Source organism: Balaenoptera ricei, chromosome 19, assembly GCF_028023285.1.
Source record: "Balaenoptera ricei isolate mBalRic1 chromosome 19, mBalRic1.hap2, whole genome shotgun sequence".
NCBI lineage: Eukaryota > Metazoa > Chordata > Mammalia > Artiodactyla > Balaenopteridae > Balaenoptera > Balaenoptera ricei.
This window is the reverse complement of record NC_082657.1, coordinates 1,414,506-1,427,511: the sequence shown is the minus strand read 5'-3', so window position 1 is coordinate 1,427,511 and position 13,006 is coordinate 1,414,506. Positions and strand designations below refer to the sequence as shown.

The following is a 13,006-nucleotide window of genomic DNA, read 5'->3' as shown; positions in this document are numbered from 1 at the left end:
TAATAACATAAGTTACCACAAAACAAGGAATGAATAATAAATCCAAATTATGTAAAATGGTTATCTCTGTGCTGGAGGTATGGGGATAAGAAAGAAAGACTTCAGCTTCAGTGTTGTGGTCCTGAGACTCTCCTCTAGAGTGCCACAAAGAGTAAGGAGATGACACCAAGCACTGATGAGAATGTGGAGCAATGGGAACTCTCATACATGGCTGGTGGGAGTGCGGGATGGTCAACCACACTGGAAATTGTCTGGCGGTTTCTCTTAAAGTTGAATATACACCTATCCCATGTCTGAGCCAGTCCAATCCTGGGTATATGCCCAACAGACCAGCTCATAGCAGTTTTGTTCATGACATCCAAAAAAAGGGTAACAACTCTGATGTCCATCAACAGGAGAATGGATAAACTGCAATATATTACTGTAATGAGATATTACAAAGTATGAAAATATCACACTCCAACTATTTGCAACCACATTAATGAATCTCATAGACATCCTGATGATCAATAGAAGATGGGCAGAAAACATACTATGAAGTTCTGTTTTATCGACTCGAGGACACTGAAAACTCACTGACGGTGTCTGAGTATTGGAGGTTACCTTCGTAGGTGGTAGTATGGACTAGGAGGGCTCACAAGGAGCCTCCTAAGGTCTGTATCTTGACCTGAATGGTGGTTACTTGGATTTATTCATGTGTAAAAATTCATCAGGTTGGGACTTCCCTGGTGGCGCAGTGGTTAAGAATCCACCTGCCAATGCAGGGGACATAGGTTTGAGCCCTGGTCCAGGAAGATCCCACATGCCATGGAGCAACTAAGCCCGTGTGCCACAACTACTGAGCCTGTATGCCACAACAACTGAAGCCTAGAGCCTGCACCTAGAGCCCGTATTCCACAGCAAGAGAAGCCACTGCAATGAGAAGCCTGCACACCTCAATGAAGAGTAGCCCCTGCTTGCCGCAACTAAAGAAACCCCATGCACAGCAACAAAGACCCAACGCAGCCAAAAATAAAATTAATTAATTAATCTTAAAAAAATTTTTAAAAATCATCAGGTTAAGTCCTTTAAGATTCATGAATACTGATATGTGTCAGTTGCACTTCAGTTTTGAAAAAGCAGAAAAAAATAAAGAGTGAAGGGGATGCATGGAAGTCTAGTGTAGACCTTTCTTCTAAGAATGAAACACCTCCTCTAAGAAGCTGGTTGTACAGATAGTCACACCAATTAGAGGCCATTCTAGAGCTCAGGAAGGAACTAGGAGATGAAAAGAATTCCCAAGAAGGCGGGAGATGTTCCTGGTGCAGGAACTGGTCACAGCTTCAGAGGGAGGTGAGAACAGAAGCTGTAGGCAGCAATCAGATACAGATGAGTCTGAAAGGACTGAGGAAAGAGAAAGAGAAGTAAGCAATCTTTATTTCCAACATGAATTTTCTCATAGGATGAGGCCCCAGCAGCTGGGGAGTGGTGAAGGTTTGGAATAAGGTGAATGGCTGGGAGAGCTGCTGCAGGAGACAGAGCTGGGCGGATGCACAGAGCAGATGAACAGAGACAACAGGGTGTGCAGCATTACGCAGACAAGAGATGACGAGAGAGTTGATAATGGTGGTAATGGTGACGCTCAGAAAGGGGATGGACTCAGGAAATGGATGCGGGGTATAAAATGGACAGGACTTGGAGATGGCTGGATGAGGGATCTAATGATTGTTCAAGGTTGGTTCTGGCCTTCTCAACATCTTGGATGTGACTGGTGTCCCCAGGGAGGTCCCAACAAGAAGCTTCCACGGAATTTCAGAGGCAGCAGTCCCTCCCGGTCTGCATGCTGTAGTGACCCCCACTGCCTGGCTCTTGGCAACCCACCTGAGGAAGAGCTTTGGGAAAAGCCTCTCTTCACCATCCATAGCTTTTGCCCAGGATTCAACAGGTAGGTCAGTTCTGGTTTGGGAACAGGATGCCCTGTTTATGGAGATAAAGGACAAAGGTGTTTTGTAAAGACCACGAGGACCCTCTCTATAGAGTGTGGTATTCAGGACAGGGAAGATTTCAGAATAATGGTGCTCCCATGCAAGCAAAAAAAAAGAAAAAAAATGCTGACCTGGATCCTGAAACCAAGGCGCAAACACCAGCCTAGGACAATGTCTACCCAATAGTCTCCATCCTATAGAACCCAACACTGGGCAGGTGTACACCCCACTCACATGCAACCACGGGACACTGGAAAAGTCACCCACTCCTTCTGCAGCTGTTTTCTAATTAATCTAAGTCAGTGTGTCTCACCAAATGACGCCTGATTCTCACCACAGACCAGTTCAAACTAGATCTCTGGGGTAAGGCCTGGGCATTAGTAGTTTCCAAGGCTCCCTGGGTAATTCTGGCACCTGGGAGTAATGAAAGCCCTGGTCTCCATCAACTTGCAAATGGTACCCCCAACCATCAGCAGTCTCAAGCAGACCAGTGACTTAAGTCTGTGGCTCAGGCAGAAGGGAGAGCCTTGACTGTGGGAGAAGGAAGGGGTGAACTGGGTGTTCGACTGCTCCAGTTACTGCTGCAGCATCTTGTGGCTGGTGAGGGACCCGGATGAGGCCCAAGCAGACCCGTGCACTGGGAGAAGGAGCAGGAAAACAGAGAATAAGGTTGGCCTCAGTACCTGCCACAGTCCAAAGGCAACTGAGCTGGGATTCAACACCAGGCAGCCCGGTTCCAAAGCCCGGCCTGCTGAGCATCGCACTGGGGAGAAAATGGCTCAGAAGCCCTGTGTGGGGTCAGCAGCTGGGAAAAAGTGGGCTGCTGATTTGGGGGGAATGTGAGTGTGAGTATTTAACTGTCGGGGACCAGGGGATGGTGCGAGGGGTCTTCTTGGTGATTCCCCAACTTGTGCATTGTAGGAACCACAAAAGAGGCAGACACGGGGAAACCCACATGGTGATTTGGGTAACTGTGGACATTCCCACAGACATCACCTTTCATCTCCTTTCAGCGTCATTTCACAAAGGAAAGGGCTTTGACCACCAAGAAAGGCAGAGGATTGCATCTCATCACGAAGGGGCATCTTCTAAGGTTGAGCTCAAATGTTAGCATTTTATCTTCCCAAGAAACTAAACACTGCCACGGCTGTGTTTTCCTTATACCGTGGGGCAGGGGAGCCTGCTGGGGGCTGGAGATGCTCCAAAGATGGATCTGGTGGAAGCCACAATAGTCGGGACATGAGTAAAACATGCACTGGGCATAAGACTGTGCATTTTACTAAAGTAATAACATTAAGAATGTAATAATATCACTGAATAATATATAAGAGAGTTTCAATTATCACAATAAGATATTTTGCTCCAAAATCTGATTGATTCCTTTGGGCAGGAGGTCCCCAGAGGGGAGAGAACTGGATTCAGAGTCAGGCAGCTTCAGGAAAACCCAGCACCTCACAGGATCCAGTGAGCAGAGCAGGGCAAGTGCCTGGAACAGGCCTGATGCAGCATCAGTGCTCGGGGGACATTAGCTGTGACTAATTGTTACTAAAGGCTTTTCTTCCAACCAAACCTCTTAAATCAATTTCTTCAAAAAGGGAATCTCTAATCACTCTAGAAAAATGGGAAAAAATTTCCCTTGCTACAAATAAAAGGTTACCATCAAAACACAACAATGAAATCAAAATAAGGTGATTAAGTCCCAGAGAGCTCATCAGCCTGCTCAGGGGTGTGAAAGTTGCAGGCTGCTCCCTCTGCTGAAAAGGGAAATCAGCAACGGTCATGGGTGGAAGGCATGAATGAAGCATGAGCTGAGACATTTTCCTGCCATGAGTCAGGAGGGAAACAGCTTTCTCAGGGTGTCCATCAAAGTCATCTGGTGATACATCTGTGTGTCCTCTAAAATCATCTGTGGTCCCAGCAGAGAGTGTGGGGAGGCCGGAGGAAGGGGATGGTCATACAGACACTGAGGGCCAAAGAAGACTTCCAAATGATATTGTGTTGTTTACAAAGATGATGGGCGGCATGGATGGCAGACGCCTCCTAGGGACCTGCCTGACTCTCCCCCTTCTTGGAGAATCAGCCCATCATCCACGACCCTGCTAACTGGGCAGTGGGGTCACCTGACCCAACCAGGTTGGGCCAGTCAGATTCCCCTCATGGGAATCTTTCATAAGGGTCCCAGGCTGAGCCTGGGCTGAGTGCTGGAGCGAGAGGTTGTGGGAAGTGTGGGCTCAAGTGGTCACTTCCTGTCACAAAAACACCTACACAGGGGAATTCCCTGGTGGTCCAGTGGTTAGGATGCTGCACTTTCAATGCCAAGGGCCCAGGTTCAATCCCTGGTCCCACAAGCCACACAGCACAAACACAAACAAACAACAAAACACCTACACAGAAAATGCATGACAGAAACACGCAGAGAAAAGTAGAGATAAGAAATTTGAGGGTCTCAGAGAGCAAGGACTGAGATGCCCACTTCTACCCAAAGCTGTTGTGAAAAGAGAGTGACACGAGCAGAGCCACAGAGAGAAGCCAGGAGGAAACCCAGAGCCAAAGCACAGGCACACGTTCCTGAGGACAGCTCCTCAGGACATCCTGTTCCTGGGATCCCCGCTTCCTTCCATGAGGGGGACCATGCTTCTTGCCCGATGATCCGTGGTGGAGACAAAGGGAGAGCAGGCAGGAGAAGGCGAGCCCAGAACATGGCAGGGACAATGGGGAGGAGGGTGGGCAGCTCCAGAGACCTTCTCCACCATCCGGGCCTTGAGAGAGAGGATGGAACAGAGAAGGAGGCTGCAGGTCTCCCCCCCGACCCCCCATGGAGGTGAGGAGAAGCCTTACCCAGTGAGACCAGGAGCCTGTAGGTCACCAGCATCACCTTCTGGTACAGGGTCCTCTGAGCCGGATCCAGTAATTCCCACTCCTCCGGGGTGAAGGTCACAACCACATCCTTGAAGGTCACTGGTGCCTCAAAAGTCAAATAGAGTAGCATCATGCGCTTTGGGGCTGTTGGATGGGATCAGAGCCTGTTTAATTTAGGTGTTGTCCTTCCCAGCCTACTATAGTTGGGAACACAGGCTCTGGTGGCCAATGGACAAGGTGTGAGTTTCAACTACTTGAGAGCTGTGTGACCTTGGGCAGGTAACAACGTCTCTGAGCCTCAAGTTCCTCTTCTGTAAAGCATTCTGTATAATAACAGAAACTAACTCTGAGGAGGTGGGGGGATTGAATGAAATGAAACATAACCACAGTCCCTCAGAGCAAATCAAGGGCCCAGTGGAAGCCCACTGTTACCATTGTTGTTTTTTTCTTATTTTTTGCTATATAGTAGGTTCTTATTAGTTATCTATTTTATACATATTAGTGTGTATATGTCAGTCCCAATCTCCCAATTCATCCCACCCCCAACCATTATTTCGTTATGATTATTTTTCCTCTTTGCTCCTCAAACACCCTGGAAAATCCCAAGCATGATCCCAAGCCAGATCCCAAGCATGTGGGTGCAGCGGGTACTTTAGCTAGGATTAAAAAGACCAGGAGGGACTTCCATAGTGGTGCAGTGGTTAAGAATCCGCCTGCCAATGCAGGGGACACGGGTTCGAGCCCTGCTCTGGGAAGATCCCACATGCCGCGGAGCAACTAAGCCCACGCACCACGACTACTGAGCCTGCGCTCTAGAGCCCACGAGCCACAACTACTGAGCCCATGTGCCACAACTACTGAAGCCCGCACACCTAGAGCCTGTACTCCTCAACAAAGAGAAGCCACATCAATGAGAAGCACACTCACAGCAATGAAGAGTAGCCCCCACTTGTCGCAACTAGAGAAAGCCCGTGCGCAGCAATGAAGACCCAACACAGACAAAAATAAATAAATAAAAACTAAATAAATTAATTAAAAAAAAAAAAAGACCAGGACCTACCTCAATGAAGAGGTGGCATTTGAGCAGAGGCCTGAACAATGCACAGGGAGACAGTGTTCCAGGCGGAGGGGACTACAAGGGCAAAGGCTGGGAAGTGGGTAAGAGCTTGGCAAGTGGAGGATGGTGTAGCTGGGAGGGGAGTGAGCCGGGGAAGGATTGGAGGGGAGAAGGACACACAGACAGCACAGAGGTAGTCAGAGGGACAGCTGCAGCGGGCCATGGTGGGGGTTTGAACTGATTCTAAGTGTAATGAGCGCCCACCAGCTCTCCAACCAGCTACTGAGCCCCTGTTCCATACAGGGCTGGCCCTGTTCTAGGTCTAGATATAGAGCAGCAAACAGCGATGCACAGATCCTCAACAAGTAACTGAGCAAGACAATGTCAGATGGCCCTAAGGGTTCTGGTGACAAGAAAACAAGAGTGGGGAGATTAGAGAGCCTGGGGGCAAATCCGGAAAGGCCTCTCTGAGGAGGGGCCACACGACTGGAATGAAGGAACAAAAAGCAAATACACAAGACAACTCCTGATGGTGACTGGGGTATGACAAGAGTAAACAGGGTCACATGCTGGAGAGAAGCCTGGGGCCTGCTGTGTGTTGACATTCAAACGCACACCACATTCCCACACAGCACCATCACCCAATCTTTAATGGACTCACTTTTCACATAAAGGGAAATGTCTTAAACAGGAAACTGAATTTACTGCTGTAAATGGCAAGCCAGCTTTGCATACTGTAAACAGATGGCAACTGCCAAGATGAATCCAGTGACTTCCCTGGCTCCTAGCCTGCCCAAGGGTACTCCTAGCAGAGGAGCAGTGATTCCAAAAATATTGCACCCACTGTGCCTTGGTCCACAGGCTCTCCCTCTCCCTCCAGGCCTCAACTGAATACAAGACCAGATTCCCCTGGGTGAGTCCCTAAGATCATCATAGGACAAGGGGCTCTGCTCCCTGAAAAGTGTCTGGAGTTATGCTACCTGGTTGGATACTGGGGAACACATATCACACATATGCCCTCTCTGATCACCTCAAGCCGGGGGAGGAAATGTTAACATTCTCATTAACCCCAAGAGATGGGAGACAAGGGCAGCGATGACACTTGCTCAAGATCACAGCCCTGGGAAGGGCATGGACAGAATGTACACTGAAGTCTCCACACTGTTGCTTGAGCTCTTTCCTAAGGCTCAGTCCATTCAGATGGTGCAGGTACAGAGGGGATTCTGAGACGTCCCATTTCTCTCTCGCTTGTACTGCCTTCAGGACAAAACCAGGGAAATGGCCTCCTTGGACCCTAGAAATCAGAGTAACGAATAGCCCAACTAGCATTTCCTGAGCATTCCTGGGTACACTGTGCTGCATTCAGTGGTTTTCACTCCCTGCCCCACTCATCTCTCACAAGGACCCCAAAGAGAAGACGCTGGGATTAGCCCCATTTCACAGCAGAGGAAACTGAGCGGTCAGGACGTAGCAGACTTTCCTGCTACTGGGCAGTGGCAGAGCCTGGAGCTGCACCCAGGCTGTGGGCTCCAAAACCTGCTTTGCACATCTGCAACACACACTTGGGCTGGGCGGATGGCTGAAGACACTATGTGTAACGGGGAGCTCCATGTATGTGTGGGGGTTGCAGGGAGTTCCCTCGCTGCTGCTGACTCCACTCATTCTCAAGCCTGCTCTCCACTTGACAGCTAGAGGAAACCTATTAAAACCTGGATCAGATCCCTTCCCTCCTTGCCTCCAAATCCTCTATCGTTTCCATCAACCCAAAAAGAGACCCCGGGACTTCCCTGGTGGCGCAGTGGTTAAGAATCCGCCTGCTAATGCAGGGGACACGGGTTCGAGCCCTGATCCGGGAAGATCCCACATGCCGCGGAGCAACTAAGCCCGTGCGCCACGACTACAGAACCTGCGCTCTAGAGCCTGAGCGCCACAACTACTGAGCCCACGTGCCAAAACTACTGAAGCCCGCACACCTAGAGCCCGTGCTCCACAACAAGAGAAGCCACCGCAATGAGAAGTCCACGCACCGCAACGAAAAGTAGCCCCCGCTCGCCGCCACTAGAGAAAGCCCGCGCGCAGCAACAAATACCCAGCACAGACAAAAATAAATAATAAATAGCTAAATAAATAAATAACAACCCAAAAAAACCCCCCAAAAACAGACCCCGTTCCTCACCCTGCCATTCCAGACCTGACTTCTGTCTCGCCACTCTGTCCCCAACAGGCAAAGTGGAGATTCGCAATTCCACCCAGCTCAGCCTCACCTCCCAGCATTTTCACCTAGTGGTTCAAGTGCCTGGGACAGCCCTGCACAGATCATCGATTAACTGAGTTGGGAACTCTTCCATATCAACCCTGGCCTGGATTCAGGGCACTAGGCTGGGACTGACTGACCGGCCTCCACGGCCCCCAGACTCAAAGGCAGACTAAGGGGAAGTGAAGAGACCCAGGACAACTTCGCTCTATATGGGGGCGCCGGGATAATGTGGCTGGAGGTCCAAAGGGCCTGAGGGGCCATCCACTCACCAGTGCCGGGTCTGTCTGTGCCTCTGCCGCGGCCATGAGACCCTTTCCAGGGACCTGGGCCTTGCAACGCAGGAGACCAGGGAGGGTCCCAACGGTTCAGCTGACGCCCCTCCGCTGCCTCGCCCACCCTCAGCCCTGCCTCCGTGAAGGGAGGGGAGGAAGCCTCTTCCTGAGACTTACTGGTCCCGGCCCTCGAGCCCGCTTATGGCTCGGGAGCTGCGTGCGAGCCCGAGGACAGACGCAGGTGCAGCCAATACAACCGCCACGAGAATGCCGCCGTAAGTCTCGCCCGACGCGGGATCCCAGTCCTGCACAGTCATTGGCCCGGAGCTACCGCCTCTTGCCGCAGAGCCTCCTGGGTAATATTGCTTCCGCAGCACGGCCTGGCACCTCGAAAGGCGCTCTTCCAGGAATCCCTGCGAAGGGTCAGAGGTGTCCGCGTGAGAGCCTCTGGGAAACGATGTCATCGGGCTCTAGAGGCGGAGCGAGGCTTCTTCGCTTCTTAAACGGCCACCACCCCATTTACGGGTCGTGTCTTCTGCAGCTAAGGAAAATGCTTAGACGTGTTATTTCATACGTGCCCAAAGGCTAAAATCCCCAAGGGACACACCAGACCATGATATCATGCAGATAGAAAGTGAGTCCATTCAAAGATTCGACCTAATATTATCTTGCTGCGCTTCAATTTCAGGGAGACTGAAGCTTGAGAGTCATTCTGTGAGCTCCAATACTGGTGAGGGACGAGAGGGAAAAGACTCCATAGAGGAGAAAAAGGCAGAGATGTTAGGCAGCTTTGAATCACGTGGGCAAGGTGCTGTCTGCTTTTCCGTCAGAAAACACCTCTGCCTCTATACTCACTGATTGTATTTGTATCCAACCCAGCTGTTATATCAAGATAGTATTTCTTACACCATTTTCCAAGGCATGTTCATTTCTTTTAGTAGTGTGACACCTGAGACCTATTTGAAAAGGAGAGATATCACCAAATTTCATTTCCTGCTACGACATTTCCTGCAGTGGTGGAATTGTGTAGAAAATGGCCACCTAAACTCTGAGATAAACATTCTGGTTTTCTTGATTTCGATCTGTTTGCTCTAATGGCAATAACATCTGCCAAAGGATTTGAAAGTATCTCTGAAAAACATTTGTGAAAGGCAGGTGACTCCCCACCAGTTTCAGTCTACTAGCAAGATTATGCACAATTACTTCATTCTATACATTAACCTTTATCCAATAAAAATTCACTAAGAAGATGCCATGTGTTTTCATTATATAGTATCTTTATTACTGAGGATCTGCACATGATTGTGGTTACACAGCTCCAAGTCCTCAGATCAGAACATGGCTTCACCTCCTAATCAGCCTCACACTACAGTAATCAAGATGACTCAAGGTTTTTGTCCAAGCCGGAAGGATGGATTTGTCATTAACTGAGATGGAAAGGGTAGTGGTGGTGTACATGGAGGAGGTTAGGAGGAAACATTAGAGTCTCACTTTTGAACATATTTTGTTTTAGAGTCAATCAAACAGCCAAGTGAAACAGACGTTAGGCATTTCAATGTAAGACTCTGATTTATTTATTTATTTATTTATTGTAAAACAAGTGAGAAGTTTTATTCTTTGATGGACTTTTTTTTTAAAATGTGTTGCTATTTTAAATTTTTATTTATTTATTTATTTATTTATTTATTTATTTATTTATTTAAGGCTATGTTGGGTCTTCGTTTCTGTGCGAGGGCTTTCTCTAGTTGTGGCAAGTGGGGGCCACTCTTCACCGTGGTGCGCAGGCCTCTCACTATCACGGCCTCTCTTGTTGTGGAGCACAAGCACCAGACATGCAGGCTCAGTAATTGTGGCTCACGGGTCTAGTTGCTCCGCGGCATGTGGGATCTTCCCAGACCAGGGCTTGAACCCGTGTCCCCTGCATTGGCAGGCAGATTCTCAACCACTGCACCACTAGGGAAGCCCTTTGATGGACTTTTTTATTTTATTTTAAAAATAAATTTACTTATTTATTTTTGGCTGCATTGGGTCTTTACTGCTGTGCATGGGCCTTCTCTGGTTGTGGCGAGCAGGGGCTACTTTTCATTGCAGTGCATGGGCTTCTCACTGCAGTGGCTTCTCTTGTTGTGGAGCACAGGCTCTATGTGCATGGACTTCAGTAGTTGTGGCACGTGGGCTCAGTAGTTGTGGCTTGCAGGCTCTAGAGCACAGGCTCAGTAGTTGTGGCGCATGGGCTTTAGTTGCTCCACGGCATGTGGGATCCTCCTGGACCAGGGATCAAACCCTTGTCCCCTGCACTGGCAGGTGGATTCTTAACCACTGCGCTACCAGGGAAGCCCTTTGATGGACTTTTTTAGAATGATCATAGCTATGCAATCTAGACTCTGCCACAGAAGAAGAAATTCATGTTCAGAAATAACACCAAATGAGACTTCCCTAGTGGCATAGTGGTTAAGAATCTGCCTGCCAATGCAGGGGACATGGGTTCAAGCCCTGGTCTGGGAAGATCCCACATGCCATGGAGCAACTAAGCCCGTGCACCACAACTACTGAGCCTGCGCTCTAGAGCCCGCGAGCCACAACTACTGAAGCCCACGTGCCACAACTACTGAAGCCCGCGTGCCTAGAGCCCGTGCTCCGCAACAATAGAAGCCACCACAATGAGAAGCCTGTGCACCGCAATGAAGAGTAGCCCCCGCTCGCTGCAACTAGAGAAAACCTGTGCGCAGCAATGAAGACCCAACACAGCCAAAAAATAATAATAATAAAATAAATAAATAAGTAAATAAATAAAAGAAATAACACCAAGTAAAATGCCTCATATATGGATTCCTGCAGTTACAGGTAAGTCCAATGTTTTAGAAAAAGTAAACAAAGAAAGCAGTCTATCTGGGAAATATTTAAGGACTGTCTGACCTGGAGTTACAAAAAGACACTCCCTTGTCTCAAGGTGGGACAAATGTGTGGTACCATTTACATTCCAGATCTCCAAAAGGGATCAGGCTGAGGGAGATTCCAGTTGAGCCTACACCCTTACTTAGCTCTTTTCCTTGCCTTGTACTCTATCATTAAACTTCTCCTGATAATTTCCCCTAAATAAATCATATGTCGTTGAACCCTATGTCAGGTTCTGCTTTTGCAAAACCCAACCTTAGGCAGAACACATTTGGTCAAAACCTAAAATATTCATCATGTTAAGTATGTCAGTGATATTAAATTTCTTTTCCATGAGAATATGAGCAAAGGCCAGGTAACCTGCCTTAAATGTGTAACTGCAGAATCAGACTAAAACTGGCCCTATCCTGTTTGTAACAAGATACTCAGTTGTTTCACAAAGACAACAGAATAAAACCACAAGTTACGTGGCCAAACCATGCACTAAGATTTCAACCACAAACAACACCCAGAACCATAGTTTCTCCCCCTGTCCCTGCATGTAATTCTCTTCTTTTAGAGTGACTTTGTCTGGTTTTGGTATCAGGGCAATGGTGGCCTTGTAGAATAAATTTGGGAGTGTTCCATCCTCTTCAATGTTTTGGAATAGTTTGAAAAGGACTTGTATTAGCTCTTCTTTATATGTTTGGTAGAATTCCCCTGTGAAGCTGTCCAGTCCTGAAGTTTTGTTTCCTGGGATTTTTTTAAATTCCAAAAAACCAGAATATACATACTTTTCAAGTGCGCATGGAACATTCTCTAGGATAGACCACATACTAGGACACAAAACAAGCCTCAACAAATTTAAGAAAATAGAAATTATTTAAAGTGTCTTTTTTTTACCACAATGGTATAAAGTTAGAAATCAACCACAGAAAGAAAAATGAGGAAAAAAATGATTACACGGAGACTAAACAATACTACTAAAAAAGCAATGGGTCAGCGATGAAATCAAACAGGAAATCAGAAAATACCTTGAGATGAATGACAATGAAAACACAGCCTTACAAAATCTGAGATGTAGCAAAAGCAATCCTAAGAGGGAAGTTGATAGCGATACAGGCTTTCCTCAACAAGCAAACAAACAAAATCTCAAAAAAAAACCCCAACCTAACCTACCACCTAAAAGAATTAGAAAAAGTAGAACAAGCAAAACCCAAAGTCAGCAGAAGGAACGAAATTATAAAAGTAAGAGAGGAAATAAATAGAGATTAAACAAACAAAAAACAAGAGAAAAGATCCATAAGACCATGAGATGGTGTTTTGAAAGGATAAACAAAATTGAAAACCTCTAGTCAGACTCACCAAGAAGAAAAGAGAAACGACCCAAATAAACAAAAGAAGAAATCAAAGAGGAGAAATAACCACTGATACCACAGAAAAACAAAACAAAAAAAATAAGAAATTACTATGATATGCCAACAAATTGGAAAACTTAGAAGAAATGGACAAGTTTCTAGAAACACAGAGCCTGCCAAAATTGACAAGAAGAAAGATAATTTGAACAGACCAATCACTAGAAGTGAAATACAATCTGTAGTTTAAAAAAAAAAAATTCCCTGCAAACAGAAGTACAGGACCAGAAGGCTTCACTGTGGAATTCTACCAAACATACACAGAAGAACCTATACTGATCGTTCTCAGACTCTTCTGAAAGAGTGAA

The 13,006-nt window shown here is 47.3% G+C and overlaps 1 protein-coding gene across 6 annotated transcripts in view; it reads right to left on the bottom strand.

Moving 5' to 3' along the window:
• Positions 1 to 9,280, bottom strand: part of LOC132353230 (zinc finger protein 599-like) — a 34,461-nt gene extending 25,181 nt beyond the window's left edge. For 5 of the 6 annotated variants that reach the window (XR_009498974.1, XR_009498977.1, XR_009498976.1 and 2 more), the window contains exons 1-4: positions 9,265 to 9,280; positions 8,407 to 8,822; positions 4,803 to 4,929; positions 1,861 to 1,956 (exon numbers count right to left, since the gene is read on the bottom strand). Coding sequence is in view for 1 of the 6 variants with exons in the window: in XM_059904281.1 (XP_059760264.1) it covers positions 1,861 to 1,956; positions 4,803 to 4,929; positions 8,407 to 8,442 (259 nt within the window). In the remaining 5 variants the exon portion in view is untranslated. The remainder of the gene's footprint in view (positions 1 to 1,860; positions 1,957 to 4,802; positions 4,930 to 8,406; positions 8,823 to 9,264) is intronic. The other variant, XR_009498978.1, reaches the window with a different exon arrangement.
• Between the last annotated feature and the right edge of the window lie 3,726 nt (positions 9,281 to 13,006).